General features: G+C 47.9%; 1 protein-coding gene across 24 annotated transcripts in view; it reads left to right on the top strand.

Annotated features, from left to right (window-relative positions):
- The window catches only part of Camta1 (calmodulin binding transcription activator 1), an 862,623-nt gene that overhangs the window by 809,945 nt on the left and 25,658 nt on the right, over window positions 1–27,020 (top strand). For 15 of the 24 annotated variants that reach the window (XM_076565705.1, XM_076565698.1, XM_076565702.1 and 12 more), the window contains one exon: window positions 23,207–23,358. In XM_076565705.1, the coding sequence (XP_076421820.1) occupies window positions 23,207–23,358 (152 nt within the window). Of the gene's footprint in view, window positions 1–4,497; window positions 4,626–4,666; window positions 4,812–23,206; window positions 23,359–27,020 lie in introns of those variants that run through there. The other 9 variants (XM_076565712.1, XM_076565715.1, XM_076565710.1 and 6 more) reach the window with 6 other exon arrangements.

Here is a 27,020-nt window from a genome sequence, read left to right as displayed (position 1 = left end):
TCACAGAGATGCACCTGCCTCTGCCTCCCAAGTGCTGGGATTAAAGGCGTGCGCCACAACTGCCTGATTACTGGTCATTTCTTCATCAGAAGCTCAATTAGATCCTGTACTCAACTTATAAAACAAGTTGTTATCTTTTAAATTTAAGCTGCAAGAATTTTTTGATTTGAGATGCAAGTCCCTTATTAGGCATGCAGTTTACCGATATTTTCTCATTTTCAATGAATTGTTGTTTTACTTTGTAATATTCTTCAAAGCACAACTGTTTTTAGTTTTGCTAAAGTTCAGTTTATTGTCCCTTTGATGGCTTGTAGTTTTGAGGTAATATTTAAGAAGCCAATAGTAAACCCTAAGTCATAAAGACTTACTGCTAAGACATTTTGAGGAATTCTACAGTTTGGACTCTTACAGATTTTTGTTATACTGTGAGTTAATTTTTATATATCGTATGAGGTAAGAAAGGGTCCCTTTTCATTCTTTTGCATGGGGACATCCAGTTTTCCAGCCCATTTGTTGGAAAGACTCTTTATCTATTATATTACCTTATCACTCCTGCTGTTTTTTAAAGACAGAATATGAATATTGCACTTACTTATGTTTAAATTTTTAAAAGATTTTACTTTATGTGTACATGCAAGTGTCTACTGGAGTTTGAGAAGGCCAGAAGATGGTTCCCGAGAGGTGCCCTGGAACTGAATTGCAGGCCATTGTGAGCCACCATGTGGGTGCTGGGAATCAAAGAGCAGAAAGTGCTCTGAACTGCTAAGCCAACTCTCCAGCCTCGTCCTCGGGTTGAAACATTCACTTTGTTCCTGTTTGTGTTTTCATTTATTGGAAGTTGATCTATCCAGAAGCATACTTGATTGTTATCACATAGGAGAAGTTTGGCTATGCTGTGGTAACAAACAGTTCCGTGCTCAATGTCAGCGGTTTGTCAGCCATCCTTCCAGTGTGGTGCCTGTTACTGGGAGGGAGAGCTCTGCCTGTAACACACCTTCAAGGAACTAGGCAGAGAGAGGCCACCACTTTATATAAACAAGCTTTCCCAATCATCAGGGCTGGGGAAATGGGTGTGGTGGGCACATCACTGGCTCTTCAAATTCCTGTCTGTAATGATACACGTCATTCTACCTTTCATGGGCCAAAGAAAAATCACATGGTCACATCTAACTTCAAAGGGTTCCAGCCAGTGCAAGCATCCCTAAGTACATCAACCAGAAATGTGAACGATCATTTATTTTCCTGAAGTGTACCGAATAGAATCTTTGGCTGCTTTGGCCTTTCTGTTATGCGCCTGAAACTTTAACCGGTGTAAAGAAACTTACTCCTTGTGTGGTAACTTCCAGACTGCTCCCTTTTGAGTGCCTGGAACAGGACTAAATGGGTGCAGTTTCAGAGGCTGAAATCCAGGTCTGCTGCTGGCCAGCTGCCTAGTCTGGAGCAAGTTACCTGCCTTCTTGAAGCCTTGGTCTTATTCCGTCCTACTTGCGGAGAATGAACAGTAATGGAGTTGTGCCCAGCACAACAGTAACAGATAACACACACCCAATGAACTGTAACTCTCTTCTTCCCCATCAGCACTCTGGGTCCCCAGTGAGCAGAGGTGGGGCTAAGATAGCAGCAGACTGTACCTGCCTCAGGGACAAAAGCTGCGCTTGGTCTGGAGCCTGCCAAGTGGACTCATAACAAACTCATGAAAGCTTTCTTTTTCTCCAATTCAGAAAACAACCCAGGTTCAGTGAAAGCCCCAGAAAACCCCAGTGTAAATAATTTGCTGGAGTCACATGCATGCCTTACCCTTTCATTTTCTAACTTAGAAGAGAACACAAATACCCACAAGGAGCATCCAACCACCTGTGGGCATCTGTTTGGAGCACACTGTCAGAGTTCTGAGTTAGCTGCAGCAGCGTTCGGCTCACCCCAGCCCCACCTGACTCCCTGTGCCCTGGCCAAGGGGGATTCTTGTTCTCTGGTGCAATGGGCACTCAGCGTGGCAGGGACTGCTTTCTAGAGACGATGCCATCAGAGTAGTGAGAGGACATCCCTGCTGCACAGCCATCGCTGCAGGCTGCCTGGACGGACGCTCCCGCCTGGAGACGGCAGCCTGGACAGGAGAACTCAGCCATGCCTCCTGTGCCGCCGCCGCTGCCGCAGCAGCCGTTGATCCCACTCGCTTCCCACGCCATGTGGACATGAGGTTGCTGGAAAGAGAAGCAAGGGCCAGTCATGCACTCTCTGAGGGCTCTCCTCAGACACCTGGGATACCCAGGGCTGAACTCTGCCCCTTCCCTTAAAACAAAAGCAGGCCAAAATAAGAAAAAGAGCTTCAGAGAGAGAGAGAGAGAGAGAGAGAGAGAGAGAGAGAGAGAGAGAGAGAGGAGAGGAGAGGAGAGGAGAGGAGAGGAGAGGAGAGGAGAGGAGAGGAGAGGAGAGGAGAGGAGAGGAGAGGAGAGGAGAGGAGAGGAGAGGAGAGGAGAAACAGCCTGGGGAATCCCTGTTCTTAGTCTTGGTGCATAGATGCTCATCATCATGCGTTCCCTGACATGTTGGAGCACAGGGCAGGTGTGGGTCCTCATGTTTGTCTCATTCACCAGTTTGGATGTTTCTCATAGTCAATCCAAAGCAATCTAACAATTAGCTGCAGACACAGTGTGCCCAGCTACACTGTGGTTGTTCACAGAGATATCAGAGCTCCCTTTCAGATCTTGACTGTACAGTGTACACATGGAATAGCACATGGGTTATACGTGCGAACCAAAACTGCTCAGGCCAACAACAGAACATTACTTGAATTCAGAACTCTCAGCCTCTAAACTTCTAGCTGCTGCTCAGAACACTCAAGGTACCCTGATATAGTTCAGAAAGTAACAACAGCCAGCTTCACGGCGTGCTCGTAATGTGCCTACCGTCACATCTTAACACTTGCCCCGCAGGTACAAAGCAACCGCGCAGAGCACACAGGTGACAAGTGACAGCTTCTGGCTCTGAGTTTGGGAAGTTTGTGTCCAAAGTGAAAGTGTCCTGAACTACTGCCCATCACTGTCCCTTAGACAGAGGCAGAACCCACTCATGTGTGCTGCAGTTCTGCATGGTTCTGCCCACAGGGGCAGGAAAAGTGTGGTGAGGTTTGAGCCAAGCCTTAGGGATCGACAGAAGTTCTCCTAGCACATGAAGGGGAGTTGGGAGGTTGGGAGGCTCCTGTGTGGGACCAGGGTAGAGGCTGGTGGACTCTGCAGGACCTCGTGGGAGTGTGACGATGTTGTGGAGACCTGACTGCCAAAGCAGGCTTCCAAACAGGACTTGCAAACGTTGTCTGTGGCCAGATCCTCAAGAGACTGTCAGCCACCTACTTGCTTTTTGTGCGTTAGAAGTGTGAGCACAGGCTGTCCTTCACTTGGATTCTAGCCATAGATTCACCGTTGGTTGTTTGAACTTGGGGGCTAGGCAAAAGTGTGTCATTTTCATAGTGTGATTGGGTAGGGTCAAGAGGCTCCTACCTTCATCTGTAGAGATTTTTAACCCAGATGGCAGGAAAGCTATAATGTCGTTTTTATAGTCAACAGACAATATAAAGGAAAAACAAACAAAAGATGGCCCTTCAGATGCATGTGGAGTCATACTTTCTATATGCAAGGTCTTGGATGGTTGAGTGGTTTCGTGAATAATGACAAGATAAAAATGTCTGAGAGGATTAAGGGCCCATGGCGTTCCCCTGGGATGTCTAAGAAGGCTGTGTGGAGACAAAGAGCCTTCGGAGTTGTGTTTAGCTTTACAGCAGGAGGCAAGAGAATATATTTTGGCAAAATATCCAAGTGGGTGATCACAACGCTACGGTCGGGGTGGGGGGGGGGACGACGGACGACTAGATCTGAGTAGGTGGTGGCCCCTTGACTCTAAGCTAAGGAGTTCGAGCTCTGAGCACAGAAATGGGAAGAGCCTTGAACTCCCAGGGGGTGCAAAGTCATAGTCACAGCCCTTCGGTCCTCGGGCCCCACCTAGGCCAGCGCAGAGCCCCCTCCCCCAGCTCGCTGCACTGCAGACACCGGGGCCGTAGGGCCCCTGGGAGTGGGCTCCCGGGCCCACTCGACGGCACTGCGCGTCTAGAAGCTGCGGGGACCGTGCAGCCGCGGCGGCCCGTCCAGCTGGGAGACGCCCTGCCTGCGAGGTGCATCCAGGCGGGAGGCGGAGGGAGCCGCCGCGATGGGCAGGGCGGCGGCTCGGGCCCCACGCAGCCCCACGCGCGCGCGACGCCCTCCAGGCCCGGCCCGACGCCGTCCAGCGCGACGCCGCCAGGCTGGGCGCAGTTCCGGCGCAGTCCGCGCGCCGAGCCGCTCCGCGCCCCACACCTGCTTCTGCCCGGCTCCGGGTGACGTGGCGCGCTTCGATTGGCCCTCGCGGCGCTGGAGGCGGAGCCGAGTCCGGTGAGCTCACCGCCGCGCCCCTCCATTGGCCGTGGCAGCGCACTCAGGCTGTGGCGGGGAGACCGCGGGACCCAGAGCCCAGCGCGTCGTTCCAGCGGCGGCGAGTGGAGTGGAGCGACTCGGGCGGGGCCGGGCGGGGCGGAGAGCCGGGGACGGGCGGCTGGGCGCCGGGCGGACCAAGGGTGACTGTGCTCCCTCGTCCCAGTGAGTGTGCGCGTGGCGGAGGGGCGAGGGTGGAGGCTGGTGCGCGGGCGGGCGTGGGGGCAGCACGCGTGCTCGCGGGGGCGCGAGCGAGAGTGAGGAAGAAGAGCGTCGGCGGAGCAAGGTGCAGCACGCGTGATTCTAGAGCGCGTGGGGAGCGAGGACATTCGGGTCTTTACAGGCGCGGCAGTGAGTGCGCGCGTGTTTACGTCGCGAGCGAAGCCTGAAGTGTGCTCGGGGACCTGGTGTTGTGGGGGCGTGTTTCTGGAGCGAATGGGGGAAGTGCGGTCGCCTGAGCAAGTACGTTTGAGGACTGCGTGTGAGACGCGCGTGCTTTGGGAGCGAGTGGGGAAGCGTGTGTGGATGGCGGAGTGAGCCTCGGGAGCCGGGCCGTGTGTCTGGAGCGGTCATGGGTGCGAGGCCCGTGTTTACAGGAGGGCGTGTGTTTGGGGGAGCGTGCGCAGAGCAGGTGTGAGACACGCGGGCTCGTGGGAGAGGGAGTGTGTTTACGTGAGCTGGGGAGCGCGCGGGGCCGGGCGTTGGCGCGCGTTTCTGGAGCGCGCGTGTTTATGTGCGGCGCGGCGGGGGCGCGCGGGCGGGGGGCGCGCTCCTGCTCCGCTGCTGCGCTGAGCTCCCCGTCTGTCCGCGGGCCCGCGTCCCTCGCTCGCCCGGTTCCCCCGCGCGGCGCTCAGCACCCACGGTGCAAGCGAAGTGCACCCCAGTGCAACGAAGGCCGCTTTGTTTTCCATGCGTCCAAGGAAAGTTGAGAGGGAAGGTGTGGAAGAACTTACTGAGAGCCTGGCTTACCTGCAGCCCAGAAGCAGGGTGTTGGGGGGGGGGGCGTTCTTCTTCACAGCCACCCCCGGGTGCCCCTCTTGCTCTTTTGATTTCTCCGTGATTTGCACAGCGTTAGAGGTGGCCCTTACCGTTGTCGGAACCCATAGGCTATGGTCGAACAATCAGAACACATTTCCGAGTCTTGTCATTGTCTTCTTGTCTCACCTTCCTACTTGGTCCAGCAATGCTTGATCTGATTTCTTTTGGCGAACCCGAGGTAGCTAAAGAGGAAAGCGGACCCAGTAAACAACTAAGAAGGTTCTCGTATCTCCAGAGTACCGCTTACCTTGGCTGGATTGGCTGTTTCTCCTCTCAGGGAGCCAAACTCAGTTTATAACTGTGCTCCCAACCAGTTTTGTGGTAAAATGGACAAACAGTGACTGCACAGAGTCTCCCTCCAGAATCTGTGTGCACAGAAACTACTGCTCAGAAATCCAGTAAACAAAAACATGAAGCAGCACATAGTGCTTTTCCTGATGTGTGTTTATAGCTAAATCATTTGTTATTTGAAAACCAGAATCACTAGGTAACAAATTAGCTTGTGGGACTTTTTTCTTGGTATTGGATTTAGAGAGTGATAATCTTTAATGTTCTAGAAAATAGTGTTTAGTTACAGGGTCCATTTAGCTTGGTAGTGAAAAAAGGCAATGGAGCGTCATGAATTGTTTGGGAACCTCCATGTGTCTCCTGAGTTCCATCTGGACAATCCAAGTGGACATGGGTCATTTAGGGAAAGAGTTCCCAGCGTTGCATGTTTTAAGGGTTTTGAATCACAAGCATGGCGTTTCCGGCTTTCCTTCAGCTTTCTACTCAGGGCCCGTCCTGGTGCAGTGTAATGTGCTTGGACTGTTACAGAATTCGTGGATAACAGGTGGACTGAGAATTCTTTATTTCACACGAGCAAATCAAGCTGAAGAATCAGTTGACAGAGAAAGTATCCGCAGCAGAAGGCGTGAAGCTCTTACTGACAGCTAGGATTCCAGGCTGAGCTCTGGAGTGGCTGTTCCCTGGCAGTGTGGGACATGTAAATTGGGGGATCTAGAGTTTCCTTTGGGAATCCGTCATAATGACTCTGGGTGTGTCACTCTTTCTCATGATCTTTGAAGTTACAGTACTGTGTGTGTGGCCTGCCTTTAAAAAAAAAATATCTAAAGAAATTGAATACATTCGTACGAAGCACAATTCTCCGTGTTGTCCAGTAAAAATCAGTGGAGACCATTTTGTTAAGCGTAGCACAGTCCTGCATGGTTTTCTGGAAGTCTTTCATTTTTTCCCAACCGAGTACACCTGCCTTCCTCTGCTCCCACTGTTCACTATATGCTCTTGTGTCTTCTCATATTTAAAGGGCTTTGCTCTCTAAAGTTTAAAGCAATTTAATGTTTGTGTCCCATCAATATTTTCAAAAGAAGGAAGCTCTCAGCCTGGTGCCAGGTCTTCGTTATTAAACATCAGCGGAGCATCCCGTCACGGTGCCTGAGCCTGATATTTGGGAACTCATTTCAGTTACGCGTTCCTTTGCCAAAAAGCCTCTGGCAGCCATGTGTGATGTGGTTTATTTGTGTGTAGCTCACCTTCCAACCAGGGGTGGAGTGGGGGTGCTTAAGGGAGGCTGCTGAGATATAGATTACACATGAATCAAGATAAAAATAGATGAAATAAAAGAGGATTAGACAAAGGGAAGGGAAGGTACAGGAGAGGGCAACAGGAAACCTATTGAAATTAGTAAACAACACCATGAAATTTCACACACTTCCTAGGGGTTGGCCCTAACCTTCACTTTAGGCTGTCCGACAATTGTAGATCAAAGCCACGTGTGGGTGATTTTATCTTACTTACCCTTTTTAAATAGCTATTTCATGAGAGGTCAGACAACCATCAAGTAATTTTAAATGATGGTGGGAGAAATCCAGATGATACATAGTGTTACATTGATGATCACATGTTAATATCAGCCACATTTGACATTTAGGAAGTGCTTATTAGCCTGCTGAGTAACACATCTGAGTGTGGTATTGGTGCTCAGACCTGCAGAGATCTGTGTGAATAGGTTTACCCTCTTCCTGAGCAAAGCCCAGAAGCCAGATGACTCTTCGCTGTTCTCTGACGTGCTTACATCTGGGTTACCATACAGTAGGCACACAAGCATATGTTTTTGTCATCTGGAAAGTCATTTCCTACTATCCAAGCAGTGTGGCAAGTAACTCCTTAAAACGGCGACATAATAGCTTATCAAAAAAAAAAAAAAAAAAAAAAAAAAAAAAAAAACCTGCTAGGGCCAAAGCCGAAGGAGCCGATTGTGTGATCTTTCCTGACGTTTCATTTTAGGAAAGTTCTCTTTATGGACTAACCAAAATTTTAGAACTATTGTGGTACCTTTTATTTGTTGAATTTTGCATTATTATCCATGTGGAGAGATGGGCCTATACCTTCTGAAGCACCTGCTGTATACAATGTTTCAAGTAAATTGTAACTGATAAGTACTAAGTTCCAGAAAGTAAACATAGAAAGAGCAGATATTTATAGCAGTTAAACCGCTGATAAACTTACATTTTGTAATGTGGGAAGCAACAGTAAACAAATAAGACTTTCCATTATTTAAATTAATACATGCTAACTTCCAGGATCAACCATGTCCTCTGTTCATTTTTTTCCACCTGTTTTCTATTAACCACTAGTACCATCTGGGTCTTTGCATTGGCTCCTGAATAGGGATCCAGTATTGCAGTCAGACCCATAAGCTTCCACACATCAACACTCCATGTTAAAATCTGTCTGCTGTTCTCCAAGCTTGACTAGGGACTCACCTCATTGATGCAGCCCTTACCATCATCTGGATTGGTTGAGTAGCTGTTAAGGGTGTGGGGGGGTGGCATGTGAGCTATCCCTTCCTTCCACGACTGTACCTGGCATGATACAATCTAGGAGTTAGAACTTGATGCATATTAATAAAGACATCATTCAGCCTCTTGCCCCTCGCTAAGCAGTGCCAGAATCCAAGTGAGAAGACTCTTTAACACCAACCCGCTCCTATTCGTGCACTGGGTTTGCTCTTGTCTCGTGGCTGTCTAGACGCAAATGTCACATGATCTCCCATTGAGGTCGGTTCAAGGTCTCTGGTAGGTGTGAGTTCCTTCTTACATGGTCTTGAAGTGGCCCTGAAAACCCTGGACACTGTACCCGTATAAGGTAGTGTGGGTCACATGTGGATCATCTTCCTGGGTTTCTTAGGGTTGGCAAGGGAGCTTGCAGTTGAGTATTGTATATAGGTGACGGCTGTTTCATGTCATATCAACAATAAGATGGGTATTAGGGCTGTGTCTCCACTTTACCACTAACTAAACTAATAGGGACATTGTCTTATGTCCCTGAATCACAGTCCCTAATCTGTCTCTCCCCCAAAGCTGAAAGTGGTTCAGAAAGTTGAGGTAGTGGGTCAGCACCGCCAGTTTTTAAAATCAAAGTGTGTTGCACATAATAAGTGTGGATTTGGGAGTCTTTTGTTCAGGGGTGTGTGTGCCTGTGTCGGTGTCTGTGTCTGCCTGCTTGCCTGCCTGTCTGCCTGTCTGCTCAGCAGGTTCTGTTGCTGTAGGCCACAGTCAGAAAAAGTCAAAAGCCATGGAATCAGTCATTCCTAGACTGTCTTTCAATTCTGGTATTACTGTGATTCTGCTCTGTGGGATGTGTCTTTGTGCTGCCGCATCCGGCAGCAACCCAAGGCTCGAAGAGTTAAGGTTCTTAGAGACATAAATTCTACAACAGATGGTCCCCAGCTAGGCCGGAGCAGTCTGCCATCTTTCTGATTTCTGTGGGTAATGAGCATTATGTTGGGCTCCACATAAGCATGACAGCTTGTTTCTGCCATAATTTACCCAGTTTTCTAGAGAAAAATCTAGCAACGTTAGGGTAATACCAATATATAGTTAGTGATAAAGAATATTTTTATTTAAACATGAAAAATAGAATTTTTTTGTATTTTGCAAAATGATCAACATTTTTATAGAGTGACCTCAAACCTTTCCTTTTTAAATTAAAACAAAAGTAAACTTTATGTGTATAAATGTTTTGCCTGCATGCATATATGTGGACCCTGTGCTTGCCTGGTGCCCAAGCTTTCCTAAAGCTAGAAGAGGGCTTCAGATCCCTAGGACTGGAATTCTAACCAGTTATGAGGTTCCACGTAAGTGCTGGGAATCGAATCTGGGTCCTCTAGAAGAACAGCCAGTGCTCTTAATTGATTAGCTGTTACTTCAGCCCTTCCTTTAAAGGTCAAAAGAGGAGCAGTGTGGGTGAGTCTGTTGTTGTGTATGAGTGTGTGTACATGCTATGACACAGGTGGAGAGGCCAGAGGCAACACGGTGGAGTCGGTTCTCTCCTCCCGTCTTCCTGTGCTTTCTAGGGATTGAAATCATCACCAGATTTGCAGGGACAACACCTTTACCCACTGAGCCATCCTACCTACCCCATCACACACCTTTCTTTTAGCTGCCAATGACAAAGCTCGCCCTTGGATCAGATTGGTGTAAAGGGAGTCCATTGACTCACATTAAGTCCAGATTTGGCATTTTCCTCAGGTACTGTGGGTCTGGTTACTCAGTTGATGTCGTAAGGAATCTGCCTTCCTCTCTTGGCCCTTTATTCTCAGGCAGGTGTTCCTGAAGTGGCCTGCTCAAAGCTTCAGCCTTACACCTGCCAGTTCAGCAAACTTGTCTGCTAAGGCAGCTCTTCCTTCCCAGAAGTTCCTGAAAATGTCTCTCATTGGCTCAAATGAGCCACTTTTTGGATTCTGGCCCAGCTGGAGTCAAGTGTCTAGCCTCTTAAATGAGGAGGGGGTAGCACCCACATTGGCGAGACTGGACTGTCTACTCACTCCTGGAGTCAAGATTTGGTGCCGGCACCACCTTGAGTCTAGGGCAAGAATAGTTCTTAGTCTGGGCCGCTGTGACATCTTGTCCTCAGCAGGCAGTGTAGACACGGCAGTCATTTCCACAGTTCTGGAGACTGAAGTCCCAGATCAGGGGGCCCACCTCCGTGGTTGTTTTCTCCGTGGTCGCCAGCCTTATAGAAGAACAAGATGGTTCTCTGGGATCCCTTTAAAGGGCAGCAGTCTGTTTATAAGAACTCCACCGTGGGCTGGAGATATGGCTCAGAGGTTAAGAGCACCTACTGCTCTTCCAGAGGTCCTGAGTTCACTTCCCAGCACCCACATGGTGGCTCACAACCATCTGTAATGAGATCTGGCGCCCTCTTCTGTATACATAATAAGTAAATAAATCTTAAAAAAATATTTTTTTAAAAAAAAAAAGAAGAACTCCACCGTGAGCCAACTACTCACCAGAGGCCCTGTCTCCTACTACCACACTATTTGAATGTGTGACTTTGGGGAAGGAAGGGTCACAGACATTGTGTGCCCCACAGAACTGTGGTCCGAGGAAGGGAGGTCAGGTGGGCACACTGTGTGGGAACTGACACTTTTCGATCATAACACCAGATCATCACTCTGAAACTACAGAGACTCAGCATCCTGTGTTCTTACTCTTGTCCCGTTTTTAAATGAGGAGACACTAGAACCCATTGCTACTCAGTGACTCCTCAGTAGTTGCTGACAAATGGTCCTTAGGACCATTTTCAGAAAATATGATTCAGTTTCTTAACATTACACACTTGTGGTTTGGACTTCCCAACAAAGATTGTATTTAAGTATCTTGTTGTCTTTGCTTGTGAAAGAAGCCATTGATTCTACTCTAGCCAGAATCAATGCCCTTGGCTTTAGAATGTGTGAAAGGTGTTTTAGTTACTAATATAAAACAATAGGAAGAACTCATAACTCTAGAAAAGTACAAGCTGTGATAAAACAGCATGTCCAAGGTATCCTAGAGAGGAAGGAGTTCATTTGGGCTTCGGGTCTCAGGGGGATAAAGTCCATAATGGCGGCGGGTGGGGTGGGGTGGGGCAGTGTCAGCCACTGCAGAAAGCCGAGTGCTCAGGTCTCCACGTGCCAGCATGGAGCAGAGACTGAACTAAAAGTGACCCCCCCATTCCTGTGCTTCCTCCAGCGAGGCCATGCCAGCTCAAGCCCCCAGAGGGCCGCCAACTGGGAAACAAGTAGTTAAGAGCCTGTTACTATGGGGGACATTAAAAAAAAGCTTATAAGCCTGTCAATAATACTCCCTACTTTCCACAGTGCTAGACCCCTGGGCTGGCTTGAGAGCAAACCCTTTCAGTGTGCATTTGCAGGGAAAAATGTGCTATAAAGCACTGAGCTGCATAATTTACATAACATATCAACATGTAACATACACTAAATGTGTCCCCCAAACCAGGGAATAGTGAACCTCACATACATAAAACAATAATGCTTGGGCAAAAATTTACATAGAAAATAATTTTAGTAAAAGGGGACATTTTTGGTGAGGATTCTTAACTCATACAGAACTCAGATGCTCTGAAAGTGAAGTGCCTAGTATTCTTAATACCGTGTTTTTACTATGTTATTTGTGTTTATGTGCGGATGTACGTGCCATGGGGTAGACGTGGAGCCAGAGGACATCCTGTGGAGTGGGTTCTCTCCTTCCATCATGTGGGTCATGGGGATTGAACTCAGGCTGTCAGCCTTGGTGACAAGCCCTCTACTCACAGAACCACCTCACTGGCCAGTACCCTCGACAGCTTAAAGTAAGGCCAAGGAGTCATTTAGATTTCTGGATGACATAAGCCTAATGTTATCTTGTGTTACAGTTGCAGTCTTGTTTTGTTTTTTTAATGCAAATGGAGCAAAGGGCTTGAGACAGGTATTTCTGACTGATCTTAAGAGTCAAACCCATGAGAGAGAAAAGAGGATGGAGGTTTGAGGAGGTCCTTGGGTGCAGCTGGTGTCTGGAGGGGAACTGTAGTGACTGAGGGAGTCTCCTGAGATATGGAAGATGGGGTATAGGGAAGAGCCCAGCTATCCCCACTCAGCATTTGAGAATCACTTCCTGTTGCCGATAACAACACCCAGACTGGATAAAGTATTTTTAAAAAGGAGATGCACTTTGACCTGTGGTTTTGGTCTAAATCAAGGGCAGTGTATTGGTGATGGCCACCTCACATGGCAGAATATACCATAGGTGTCCAGCCTGTGGCCTGTGGGCCACATGCAGTCCAGGATAGCTATGAAGGCAGCATAAACCTACTTAAAACGTTACATTTTTTGCAGTTTTTTTTTGTTGTTGTTTGTTTGGGTTTTTTGTTTGTTTTGTTTTTTTGGTTGGTTGATTGTGCAGTCCTGGTTAATTTGTCATTGGCCTAAGCCATTTCTTCAGACAGTTGAGAAGTCAGATCACATTGGACTTTTTTGTGGACTTATTGAAACCCAGCACTGTTTTTATTTCAAGGAAGCTGGATCTCGCTCTGTAGACCAGGCTGGCCTCAAACTCTCAGAGATCTGCCTGGCTCTGCCTCTTGAGTGCTGGGATTAAAGGCGTGTGCCACCACCGCCCAGCTCCAGAGTATTCTTATTAGGACCTATGGAAAAAGTTTCTTTTAGATTTCATGCCTGTGTGCTTCTGTGTATTGTGTTTATCTGTGTGTAGGTTTGTGCATGTGAGTGCAGTGCCTACAGAGGCCAGAAGAGGGATCCCAGGGAGCTCGAGTTGCAAGCATTTGTGAGCTGCCCAGTGTGGATGCTGGGAACCTAACTTGTCCTGAATGAGCAGTAGCTCTGTTAACTGCTGAGCTGTCCCCTCCAGCCCTCCTTCTAGAAATTAAGAAAAGCCGTGCATCCAGGCAAGCGGCAGGCCGTGTGATCCTGAAATCGGCGGCTTCTTTTTCATCTGCTTTGCTAAGTGAGTGAAATCAAGGACTCCATTTTAACTCCTTTGGAGCACTTTGTGCTACTTTCTGTATAGCTGCTTGAGCTGAGCATTTTTCTTTTCCGATTCTTGACTTGGCCTCATCTCATTTGCCATTAGTCATATGTATTTTCATCAGCCACCTCAAAAACAGATGTAGCATCCAGGATTGCTACCAGCTAAGCAAGGGTAAGGAACAGACTGAATTGACTCTGGGGAAACCGACTGGGGCAGAGAGGGAAAGCCAGGGAAGTGAGTGGGGAGGAGGAGCCGTGTGTCAGGGGCTGGCTTCCGTGGCTGCCGGAGTTAGTTATTGGCCTTTTGTTCCATGGTTGGACTGTCCCCCACACCTTTAGAACCCTGCTCTGAGTGGAATGGTTCAGGAAGTCCACTTTAGGGGCTTTTATGAAGATAACAGGGCACGACTGCCCCGCACTTGATTGAAGTCAAGTTTTGTACCGCTAGTGAAAAACACCAGCTGGTTTCTCTCTTCCAGTCAGGCCTCAGTGGAGCACTTGTGCAAACCAGGCCTGGGGGCGAGCGCTGGGGACATGAAGTGCTAAGTTTCCTCCCACACTTGCCCCATGGAATGGGCACTGCTCAGACGTGGACTGTCCCGGTTTGGATGCAGTAGATGCAGCCCAGGACCAAACAGTTCTCTTAAGGAAAGATTCTGAGGGCCAAGCACTTCCTAAAACTACTTGTTCCCTTCACAGATAAAATGTTTCAAGAACTCTGTTGAATTTAACAAAATGCTTATTCTTTTATCAGAAAGATTATAAAATATCATCTTTAAATAATTTTATGTATTGAGACTTACCTGCAGTATGTCCACTATTTTAAGTTTTATGGCTGTTTCTTTTTAAACATATGTGTTTCCGTTGATTAATCTAAGAGGGAGTTTGTCTATATTTATCTTAGAGTTTATTGCATTGTGAAAAATGTGGTTATTAAATGTTCAAGTTGTGAGGTAGAAGTATGCCATTCTTTTAAAAAATAAAATGTTAGGCTGGGCGTGATGGTGTACACTACGCTCTTGTGAGGCAGAGGTAGGGGATCTCTGTGAGTTCAAAGCCTGCCTGGTCTACAGAGGAGCTTCAGGCCAGCCTCAGCTACATAGTGAGACCCTGTCTCAAAAATAAACAAATAAAATGCTTTTGAATTATCTTGGACTTTAACATCCTCACAAGTTAGCAAGTCAACAGAGTGTGTCTGTGCAGGTGATGTCCCCACAATCAGCCCAGAGCCAAGCCTTGCCAACTGCGGGCCTCTGACAACACACGGGAGAGTGAGTCAGAAACCAGAAGGGGAATTCTTCCATCGAGTGTGTAGAATGGGTGGTTTAGCAGATACTGGAAATCAGCAGGAACTTGGGACTAAGAGTTCCTGCTGGATGGACATCCTAACTGGAAGCCAAGTGTCCCTGTGGATGGACATCCTAACTAGAAACCAAGCATCCCTGTGGATGGACATTGTAACTGGAAGCCGAGCGTCCCTGTGGATGGACATCCTAACTGGAAGCCGAGCATCCCTGTGAATGGACATCGTAACTGGAAGCCGAGCGTCCCTGTGGATGGACATCGTAACTGGAAGCTGAGTGTCCCTGTGGATGGACATCGTAACTGGAAGCCAAGCATCCCTGTGGATGGACATCGTAACTGGAAGCCGAGCATCCTTATGGATGGACATCCTAACTGGAAGCCGAGTGTCCCTGTGGATGGACATCCTAACTGGAAGCCAAGCGTCCCTGTGGATGGACATCGTAACCGGAAGCCGAGCGTCCTTGTGGATGGACATCCTAACTGGAAGCTGCCAGGTTTATCTGCCTGCTCTTCCTCAGAGGCACTAAACCATCCTTTCTTTGCCACTGAGTTTTCACTCTGCTCCCTATGGCCTGCTTCCCAATCTTGGGAGCACTGCTTTTAAGGTGGAAGTGGCCTCAGTGGAAATTATTACATGCTTTCATCTCAGTGAGGTGTTTTGTTTGTTTCGGAGGCCTGGTCTTTGATATTTCTTTGCTAGGATAGATAAAAGATGCCCTCCCAAATGAAGGATGGGAAGTGGCCGGGACATGTGTGGTGGCACATGCCTGTAACTCTCCAGCATTTGCAGGTGGAGGAGTTGACAGTCAGTCTTAGCTACGTAGTGAGTTTGAGTTACATGTCACCCTGTCTCATTCAAAGCAAAACCAAAGTAAACAAAGCAAGAACTTGCCTTTAGTGACTTCTTAGGAAAACAAATCATAGAAATGACAATAGCTTGTTATTGAAGTTTACATCTTACCTTTCAGATGGGTGAAATCATTCATTTGCCAGATATCTCTCAGTGCATATTTCTTTTTTTTTCTTTTCCCTTTTTTTTTTTTTTTTGAGACGGAGTCTTTCTACATAGCCCTGACCGTCGTAGAACTCAGCATGTAGACCAGACTGACCTTGAACTCACAGAGATCCACCTGATTCTGCCTCCCGAGTGCTGGGATTAAAGGTGTGCGCCACCACACTCAGCTTGGTGCAGATTTCTGTTCCGTGCCCTGTATGCTGCAAGGCTGTGGCGGAGCTGGACATAACTGGCAGCTTTCTGGGGACTCCCAAAGAATTTGAAATGGCTTTTGATGACACTTATAACCATGGAACAACCAACCTGCCTTCACTTGATTGCTGTGTCCACTCCTGACAGTTCTGCCTGCTTCGTGCTTTGTCCTTCTCAATCCTTAGGCATTAGGGGGTTTGCTCTCTATTCCCTTCCTGCAAACCGGTTAGCTTTCCTGTGTCTTCTGTCTGTCCCCCGAGTCAAAGCCTAGCACTCTGTCTTACGAAACCTCCTCAGGCTTCAGTGTAATCTGCTTCCCCCATGTCTGTCTGATGTCTCCTTTCCGTTTATCCTGTTTCTTTTTTACTCGCATACATTAATTGTCCAGAATGGTGGGTTTCATTGTGTATTGTACTTCAGTGCTCCGGGACTGTTGGGGCTGGTCTTTTGGAAAGTTAGTGTAAGTAAAGGGGCGCTATGAGAGTGGGCACTGACCCTCTGGTCCTCGGTCGGAGTCCTGCTCTCTTTGGCTCTTCCTGGCTGCTGTTTTGCTGCCTTGAGTCCCAGGTGAATTGTGCTTCATTGACATCAAGGTCAGCTCCTGCAGTAAGTTGGGCTCTCTCCTGCCTAATGCTCCTGCAGTGACGGCTGAGCTCTCGGGCATCCCTCAGCACCCTGGGGTCCCTGACGAGTAAGCTTGCTGTTCTTCGCACCTCGGGCTCTCAGTGGACAACTGCGGGTAGGAGAGGACTGAAGTTGGCCTTGCTCTCACTGCTGTTGGCCAGTTGTTTTGTTCAGCAGTCTCCCAGAAGAGTTTTGGGCATTCCTGAGACTCTCACTCAGAATTGTGTGGAACAAAGACGAGGAGGAGAAATTGGAGTCCCAAACCACTGCAAATGGAGGAAGCACCCTGACCTCCCGTTCTAGCGTTCCGGTCTGCAGAGTTGGAGGGTTTTTAAAAAGTGGAGTATGGCAGTTTTTTCCTAAGGCTAAATTTAGCAGTTGCTTTGGAAAATCGGAGTGGTACAGCGTGTGCCTTATCTCAGACTGGCCCTTACCCTGCCCTCTGCACTCAGACGTCTTACACAGCTTGCCAGGGAGGAGCTGCTTAATGGACTCCAGTGGGCCCATTTATTCTGGGAAGGAATGAAGTGATTTCACTTTCCCCATCTTTCCAAGCTTCCTGAAACATTCAGGAGACTTCCTAAGCAGCAATTACAGTTCTTTACAGAAATAGTTCGAGCCATGCCTCCTCCTGCTTTGTCAGCTCCTGGTGCCACTGCAGCCAAGGGCTGTAAATGGAACGAGAGACGGCTTCTCATTCCCTGTCCAAATAGCAACAGGAGGCACATGTGCACTTGAGACACAAATAACGCGTTTTAAAATAGCAGATGGTATTTGATGATTGCTCCTTCATTCATTTACCTGCCAAGGCAAACTTTCTCCTACTCTGCAACAAGACTTGAAGTGGCTCATGATGCGTCTCTGCATGTACTGTGCCTTAGCTGAGTTGCAGGCATCCGTGCCCGAGCATGCTTCTGAGGTTGCGCTGGAAAATACTTCTTTTGTTTCACATCATTAAAATTCCATGTTTACATGGCAGCTTAACCTGATGGACCTGTTTAACACTTTGGTGACTGATTACAGGCTCTGCTTTCGTGAAGGTACGCTCTGTGTCTGGTCATTTGCACAGCCCATTTCCCAAGTGAAAAGGGGGCATCGAGCAGTTAGGGGTCAGTGATATTTTTAGTGTGCAGCGCCAACGGCTGCAGAAAAGTGACATTGCTCTGCTGGGAAATTCCAGCTAGTGTCTGAGGACGTCAGATGGGCACAATTGCTGCCAGGCTTCATGGCCAGCACTGTGTAGTGACATCATTTCTTTACCTGAGCTGAAAAAAAGGGGGGGGTGTAAACACAGCTTTTTAAATCATCCATCCTCCAATTCAGCTCCATTGCACTTCAACCATTTCAACCAAACCCTCCCCGCCGAAGCAAACAAAAAGAGCTGCTGATTGGCGCCTACATCCACTGTGGCAGTGAAATGTGCCGAGTCCTTGGCTAGTCGGTAAGTGACCTCATCAATAGCTTGGCTCCCAGGTGCTTAAATTAGAAAACAAGCGTTCTTTGCCATGAACGCTTACCCACTCTGGTGCCAGATCCCCGCTTCCCAAAAGCCCGTGCAAGTCTTGTCAGTAGTGGGATGACATGGGAAGACAAGTGCACATGTGTTTGCTGAGTTCTCTAGGACGGGACAACACAGGGAAGGGGGGCTGGGTGCAGTGGAAGCAACACTCGGGACTCCAGCCGGTGTTCAGGTCTCTGCCCTGATGCTTAAAGACAGTATGACCTTGGGTAAGGAAGCTGTTTTCTGAGCCTCTGCTTTCTTCCCTGGGAGTCAAGAGTGGATCCTCTAGTCGTTGGGAAAATGGAGCTCACACGGGTACCTAGCTTCTGCAAGTGCTCCACGTAGCCGTTCAGTAGCTGCTGTTAATGCACTGCCCGGAGTGATGCTTGGGCTTACGAAGAATCAGGTTCACAGGTGGACATGGGAAAAGGGCGATACTAACTACAGGCCAGAGGCTTGGAAAGTTCCTGGTGTGTGCAGAGAAAACAAAACATAAAAGTGACCTGGAACAGTTGCTAAAGAGCGTGCCATAGAGTTCAGGTCTATGTTATAGGTCCAAGGAGAAGGATTTAATTTAAAAATATTTTTGGATTTATTTTGTGTGTAGGAGTGTTCTGCCTGCATGTATGTAAGCACATCACTTGCATGCAGTACTTGTGGTGACCAGAAGAGGATGCCGTATCCACTGGAACTAGAGTTACTGATGGTTATGAGCCATCGCATTGGTGCTGAGAACCAAATGTTAGGTCCTCTGCCAGAGCAACAGATGCTCTCAACTGCTGAGCCATTTCTCATCCCCTTAATTTTTTAAAAAACATTTAGTTTAGGTGTGTGGGTGTTCTATCTACATGTATGCCTGTGCATCATTTGTGTGCCTGGTACCCAGTGAGGCCAGAAGCATTGTGAACCACCGTGGGGTTGCTGGAAATTGAAACCCAGGTCCTCTGGAAGAACAGCTAGTGCTGAGCCATCTCTCCAGCCCCCTACCCTAGTATTTTAAATTAGTTGATCTCATGTCAGAAACCATCCAGTACAGCCATGAAAATTACTGAGCTTTGAAACTTAAAATGGGCTGTACAAAATCAGGAGCAAGCAGGAGATGCAGCAGGCTCAGAGGTTTTTTTGTTTGTTTTGTTTTTGATTTTTGTTTTCCCCACAGACAGCACCTCACTCATAGTAGATGCCCTGGGTGGCTCCTCTCTTCCAGCAGCAGATTCCCTGTTTTCTGAACATAGAACATGCTGTAGGTGTCTGGTTTCTTGAAATTTTTTCTTTAGGCCTCTGGTATGGCTTGGGAGCTCACACAGGGGTGCCTAGCTTCTGCAGGTGTTCCACGTAGCCTGATGATGGCTACAGTACCTTCCTCCCCTGAAGTCATGCAGGTAAATAGGCCAGTGTAGAGACTAACACCCAGGGGTACATCCCACCTTGAATTGAAACTGGTAAGAAACAACGGGATGTAGTTAGTGCTTGGCTGGGTGCAGAGAGCAGTGTGGGGGGTGGGATAGGGGACAGGATCCTATGCTTTCAAGTACTGACAGATCTGAGTTGGCTCTGCACTTGGGGGAAAGTGTGGGTCCCAGTTCTCATCAACAGAGCCGAGGCTGATGGGGCCAGGCAGGGTTTACCCAAGGCTGTGTTGGGGAGGAATCTGCTTCTGTCAGAGTCATCCAAGCACTGGGTGGAAGAGAGAGGGGTGTTCTTTCACAGTAGAAGCATGCCAGGACCTGAGCCAGGCTCCTTGAAATGTGGTCCCGACTAGCATCCTCGGCATCCCCTGAGAACTTGTTAGAAATGCAACCGCTGGGCTTCACCCAGACCTGTGGGGTCAGAAACTCTAGGAATAGAGCCGAGTAGTCTCTTCAGCCCGCCTAAAATGAGAACCTGTGGTGTTAAGAGTCCATATTCTATTGAGATAGGAAAATTTAGTGCCTCTTTGGTCCCCATGGTGTATTGGTTTCAGGACATCACGAAGATCCAAGAATGCTCAGGTCTCTTACATGAAGTGTTTGCATAGTGCCTATGCTCATCTTCCCATGTATTTATCATCTCATGGTTAGTTACCATATCTAATAAGGTAAACGCCGTGTCAGTAATTGTGCCGTATTAGGGAATGACAACAAGAAACCCGTCCATGTTCAGAGTGAGTGGTCTGGTGGGTTGGGGGGTAGTGGCTCATAAACACAGGCAAGCGTCCTGTCACTCTGTACAGCCCGAGCATTTTGATGTTGTCTGTTTTTCTCTAACGGTCTCACTATGTAGGCCTGGCTGGCTTGGAACTTGCTGTGTAGACCAGGCTAACCTCAAACTCACAAAGATCTGCATGACTCAGCCTCCTGAGAGTTCTAGGATTAAAGGCATGCACTACCATGCTGAGCCCTTAGGCATTTTATATTTTGAAACAATGTGCTGATAAGTTACCTAGACTGGCTTTGAACTCTTGATCCTCTTGCTTATCCTCTTAGGTAGCTGTGGTAATAGGCCAGCTACCAGGCCTGGGCTTTCTGTTTTTTTATATGTGTGTTTCAGCAAGTGCTTCAGCATGGAAGCCAGAGGTTGACATTGGGTATCATCCTCACTCACTCTCCACCTTTATTTCTCACTCAAACTAGGATCCTGACGGAGTCAGCTGGTCCAGATTGCCCCAGAGATCCCGTCTCTGCCTCCTAAGGGTTACAGACAGGTTCTCATATCTGCTCCAGCCTTACACGGTTACGGGAACTCTCAAGTTCACATCACATGCTTGCATGGCAAGTGTTTTATGGATGGGGCCATCCGTCTCCCCAGGCCCCTCCACCTGTGTTAAAGAATATTCCCATCTTTCAAATGAGCCCATGGATGCAGAGGACGCAGCTACAGAGGCGGCTCTGTTCGAGACTGGCTGATGTATAAAGAAGAGGTGTTTATTTGCCTCACGGCTCAGGCTGGGTATCTGTGTGCGGTGCTCCTTGGAGAAGGTTATTAACATGGGTGCACTCAGTGCATAGCATCAGAGCAGCCCTGTTCCTAGAGATCAAATGCAGTGTGGTAGCTGCAGTTTGTGTCCGGAGGGTCTGTCATGTCGGGGCCTGGTAGGAGGGATGACCATCCTTAGCACAGCACACTCCAGCTCTGCCCCACAGGGAACTGGTGGCTGTCTCTGGGTGCGTGTGACCAGGTCTGGGGCAGTCAGTGCCTCTGACTTTGTCTCCTGAGGGGTGTTCCTCTTGGCTGCCGAGTTCACAGTGCCTGGGGAAAAGTGCAGGGAGATGAAAGAGCAGCCGGAGCTGTGGAGGTTTAGAATGCAGCAGCCACATCGTTTCAGTGGGGTGAGCTAGCCTAGTGCAGGTCCAGAGGTGAATGGAGGTCATGCTGAGCACTGCGCTGCGGGAGGAAGCAGGAGCCTCTGCAGTGTCCCGAGAAGGATGGTGACCCAAGGGTGGAGTTCTGGCCTCAGCTGGCTTCTCATGGTTCCTGGGAAGAGGGGTGGGATCTGCTCAAGGCCCCTCTGGTCATTCTGTCCCCCGCCTTCATCCTGAGGTTTCCATGATAACACTTGGGTAGAATCCTCCAAGATGGCCATATCCACCCGTGTGTGTGAAATTGGAGCAGAGATGGAGGGTCTGACTGAGTGGGCACTGCTTGTTTCTGTTAATATTTCTGGAGGCAACAGCAAGACTTGTAAAAAGGTTTTGGTTTAGTAAAGTAAAATGAATTGATGGCAAGTCGGTATTTATGATTTCCAGGGAAGTCATCTGTTTTTTAGGCACTTCAAACTTGTGCTTCTGTCTTTCTGTAATGTTTCCTCCCTGTGTGTCCCTGTCTGTAAAGTGAAGCAACAGTGTCTGCCTGAGTGTTGGTGATGAGCCAGGGTTGGAGTGGTGCTGTCCTAGGTCTGTTGCCTCTCTGCCTTTCATTTCTTCTTGTGTGTAAACTGCCCCACTCACTAGTCTGGGAGTCGCTGGTACGCTGGCAGGGAGCACCAGCAGACCTACCCTTTCCAAGCTTGCCCTTTTTCTATCACTCAGATGCTGTGTTCTGAACAGAGCTGTGCCTTTCACACTTTGGGGAGAAGTGTGCCCTAACTGTCTTCAGCCAGGTCCTGAAGACCACAGTTCATCTTAAAGCTGATGGCAAGCACACTCACTTAGGACATAGTATGTTCTGATCATGAACATGTAGGAACTAGTGTGATTCCCACAGAAACTCCCTTCCCACTGAAGAGCTGAGACATGGAGGTGTGGTTGGCGTGCCCTAGCTGTGCAGGTAGCCGACAGCACAGTGGGGTTCCCAGCAGCCCAGCTTACTCTCTTCTCGTCATCTACCCCTTCCACCGCTCCTTGCATGTCTTGCCTCGGGGCCTTTGTGTTTACTCCCTTATGCACACTCACCCCTTCATTCTTGGCTGGCGTATCTGGTTTTCCTCTTCACACTGGCCAGACTTACGGGTTGCCTTTCCTAACCAGTCTCAGTTCCGTGCCCACCCACTGTTCTGGTCATATTCACTAGCTGCCTCGTTTTTTTTTCACATTCTGATTGGGCACCGGCAGAAAGAGACCCTTTTGACCCACCCCACCCCCCGCTGCCCAACTGCTAAGCCCCTGGCACCATATTTAAGAAAATCTGTGGCATTAACATAGGCGCTGATGACTTTAAAATGATTTGGGCTCTTCTTATTCCTGTGACGTATCCCAGCGCTTGCTGCGTGTGTGCTTGCGTGCACACAGGTGGAGGTGCAGACATGCTGTCTGGCCCTCACTCAGCAGTATGGAATCAGTGCTTTCTGAATCACAATCCCGGCTCTCGCAGTGATGACCTGCTCCTTTTCCTAGGCAGGACTGAAACATATCTGTCTGATGAAGACTGTTAAACTTGTGAACACTTACCTTATACATACCCAACCTGTCTCCTTTCTCACGAGCTTATATTGTACCACACCCACTTCCTGTGTCTGCCCTGGGTGGGGAGGGGGTGTCTGTCAGATCTCCTTGGGTTTCAGTGGGGAATTCCACAAAGAAATAGAGAAGCAAGAACCCAAAAGCAAGATTTTTGACACAAAAGGGATTTTTCTGGTCCTTCCTCTGGGGACTGTGGGCTGCTGTAAACATTACATTCTGGTGTGCAGAGAGGCCTGTGTGTTGTGCTGGGGAAACTGGCCTGCTGTAGTCCCTCGTTTGGCAGAGTCACTGACAGCCTTTTGGACTCCAGACTCACAAGCTGGCATAGGCCGCAGGTCAAGTGTTTTCCGTCTCGAATGCAGCCTCACTCCTCCTGCTCTGCCCTAGATAACCAGTTCAGGATGTCCATCCTGGAGCGGCTGGAGCAGATGGAGAGGAGGATGGCCGAGATGACGGGCTCCCAGCAGCACAAGCAGGCGAGCAGCGGAGGCGGCAGCGGAGGCGGCAGCGGAAGTGGTGCCGGAGGAGGCCAGGCCCAGGTAGGCCCTGCCATTGGCAGTCTCTGTCTGCTTGGTGTTTGATTCATGCACGAGGCACCTGGTCCCAGTGGCCTCCCTGCTGCCACTGATGTCATTCAGAGATTGGAATAGAGTGCCCAAGGACCTGCTTCATGGTACCTGCGCTCAGTGTGTGCATGTTTTCGAAAGGCACCTCGGTGCAGGGCTCTTGTTCACCACCACAGTTTTTAGCCTTCTTGGTCTTGATCTTACTGTGTTCCCCAGCAATTAGAAGGAGCAACCAGGTGTGATGCACATTGGCTGGACCTCCGAATTAAACTAGTCTTTCTACTTCATATTTTGTGTCTTACCCTAGCTTAGGAAATACAGAGCATAACTTAATTCAGCAATTCTTAAGCCTTTTCTAGCCCCCAGAAGGTAAACTCAGAAAATGCTTCATGGAACAGTGTTCAAAGAGAACAGCATCACATTAGACCATGTTATCATTTTTCACACACTCATTTCCTTTCCTTTTTTAAAAATTTTATTTTCTTTACTTTTATTAGTGTATGTGTACATGACATTCTTGTGCGGGTCAAAGACAACTTTGGGGACTCAGTTTTCTCCTCACACTGTTCCAGGGATTGAACTCGGGCTGTCAGGCCTGATGGCAAGCACCTCTGTCTGCTGAGCCCCACAATACTATCTCTATACGCCACACGAAGGATTTATCACGTGGCCAAGTACAGGGAGGTGACCAAGTATTGCTTTCAAACTATTGTTCCTGGTGCCTCTATGCACATTCCATGTAAGAGCTTTGTCTTGAGGAAGTTTGAGAATAAACCATTTAAGGCTCCCTGAAATTACGAGTGAGGACTGGATATTTCTTGCCTTCACTACTGAGTCCTTTCTTGAAAGCCTCAGAGACCCCCTTCTTGCTCTTCAATGTGAAGGATGCTTTTCCTTTGCAGAAGTTTCTTTCTCTCTCCTCCATGCCTCTCTTTTTGTTTTCGAGATATCCCTGGCTGGCCTGGAAGTCACTATGTAGACCATGGATGGTAGCCTTGAATTCATAGAGATTGGCCTCCTCGGTCTCTTAATGCCGGGGTCAGAGCTGTGCATCATCACCATGCCCAGCAGAATTTCCTCTTGCTTGTTTGTTTGGAAACCTTGTAATATGAAGCACTAGCAATGTTTTAATTTTTTTATTGTATGTGCATGGGTGTTTTGCCTCTGTGTATGCATGTGCACCATGTGCATACAGCGCCTGAAGAGACCACATGAGGGCATCGGATCCCCTGGAGCTGGACTTAGAGACGGTTGTGAGTCATCATGTGGATGCTGGTAATTGAACCCTGGTCCTCTGCAAGAGCAGCCAGTGCTCCTAACTACTGAGCCGTCTCTCCAGCCCCAGTGTTTTTAATATTAATAATAGATGAAAGCAAAGCATAGTATCTGTGCCCACACTAATCTCAGATTTTCTTCTAACTTCTCCTGTTTTCAGAAATTGGTGGTAGAGACCACATGTGGTAAATTATTATTAAGGCTAGCCTAGAACTCAAGGGTTCTTCCTGCCTCTGCCTCCCAAGTCCTGAGGTTAAAGGCCTGCACCACTACAAAGATAGCTTTCATTTTCACCTGACTGCTAAGTTTTGTAAAGCAAGTAATCCTTGTTTAGTTGATCTGAGGATAAAATAAGAAGTTCTCATGAAATCTTTTTTACACACTCACACTGTGTAAAGGGGACAGTATATCACATTCAGTTCAGCCATGTGGCACCTGTCCCTCTTTGATCTGATCCACTGTCAAGTACAGCTACTGTGGAATATGCTGGTTGATTTGTCTCTCCAGTAAATGATGGTAGCCACTACATAATGACAGAACCAGGGCTGTTTGTGTTTAATGGAAACATTCTTTGTTCACTGCTTGATGATTTCCATGTCTCCATAAAGTTGTCTGTTGGTGAATCTAGAACAGCCTTGCTGCCTGGGTCAAGGTCAGTTTGCTGCCTCCTGGGGATAGCCCAGTCATATTCTCTGGGGTGTTTTGACAACTCTGGTTGAGGATGACATTGCATCCATCAGCTGCCTTTTTAATTTTTGGAAACATGTCTTCCATATTTAAAAATAAAGAACAATGAAGAACAATATTATTTTTGTACTAATTGGATTTTATGGAACTTATTGCCACACACACAAAAAATGCTTTTCCAGTAACACCGGAGATGGGAATTAGGCTAGAAGTGCCACTTGCCTGAGAGTGCTGGACATGAGTGCTGTCTGAGACTCAGCAGTGGTGGTTACCCCGCTCTGATTGTATCCCTCTTCTGTGTGGCCGACGTTGGTGAACTGATCTTCTGTGGACCCTTAGGATTAGTAACCCTGTGTCTCATATCTCTCATGCTCTTCCAGGTATCCCTTTTCACTTTATAAAGACTTAAAAAAAATGAGGGCTGGAGAGATGGCTCAGTGTGAAGAGCACTAGCTGCTCTTGCCGAGGACCCGGGTTTGAATCTCGGCATCCACATGGCGGCTCGCAAGCTGTAACTCCAGTTCTTCTGGCCTCTGTGGACACCTGGCACACACATGGTACATGCAGGCAAAACACTCAAACACATAAAATTTCTTTTTAAAAAGTAAAGTGGGAAAAAAAAAAGGTTTTAGATAGTTTTAAGCACTCTTTTTTTTTTTTTTTTAAAGAAAGAACACCTTGAAGAGTCAGCTGTCGGCACAGCCCAGAGGAAAACGAGAGTTTATTGCCTGGAGTGTTCGCTCCCCCTGGGAGGCTAGGGCTTCTTAACAGTGCTGACTCCCCGAGACATCCGTGTGTCCCAGTCACTATGACTGTTAGAGTGATGGGGAGTCCATGGCACCTCAGCTTCTCAGAGTGCTGCTCCCTTGTTGTCTATCCTTCTTTTAAAAAAATGATAATTTTTACTTTTGTATCTCAGTTTAAACAAAATTATTTTAAAAATGTAACATTTCAGTAAAACAGAACATACATATATATCAAAATTCATTATTACCCATATGAAGTTACACTTTTTTAGATCATAATATAATTACATTATTTCCCCCTCCCATTCCCCCTCCATACCCCGCCCCATATACTCCTACTTACTCTCTTTCAAATTCATGGCCTCTTTCTTCATTAATTGTTGTTACATACATATGTGTACGTGTATATACATACATAAATACATATATACATATTCCTAGATACAACCTGCTCAGTTTATATCATGATAACTTGTGTTCAGGGCTGACCATTTAACCAATTAGTGTGTTTTTTCCTAGGGAGGACTGTTTCTCTCTGAGCATTCCTTAGTTGCCTGAAGTTCTTTGGGTAGGATTGAGGCCTTTGGCATGTCTGTCATATTTCTTTAAAAAAAAAAATTACTAGGGGCTGGCAAGATGCCTCAGCAGGTTAAGACCTCACACTGCTCTTACAGTAGGACCTGGTTTCAGTTCCCAGCACTGTTGTCCAGCAGCTCATTACTGCCTGCAACTCCTGCTCCAGGGAACCTGACATCCTCTTCTCAGGCACACACCTGCACTCAACTTGCATAATCATAGTGTGTGTGTGTGTGTGTGTGTGTGTGTGTGTGTGTGTGTGTGTGTGTACACGCACAATTCTTCTGGCCTCTGGACACCTGGCACATACATGGTACATGCAGGCAAAATACCCAAACACATAAAATTTCT

This window comes from Peromyscus maniculatus, chromosome 2, assembly GCF_049852395.1.
Source record: "Peromyscus maniculatus bairdii isolate BWxNUB_F1_BW_parent chromosome 2, HU_Pman_BW_mat_3.1, whole genome shotgun sequence".
Taxonomy (NCBI): Eukaryota; Metazoa; Chordata; class Mammalia; order Rodentia; family Cricetidae; genus Peromyscus; species Peromyscus maniculatus.
Note: the sequence above shows the minus strand (reverse complement) of the source record. Positions and strands in the feature narration are given on the sequence as shown.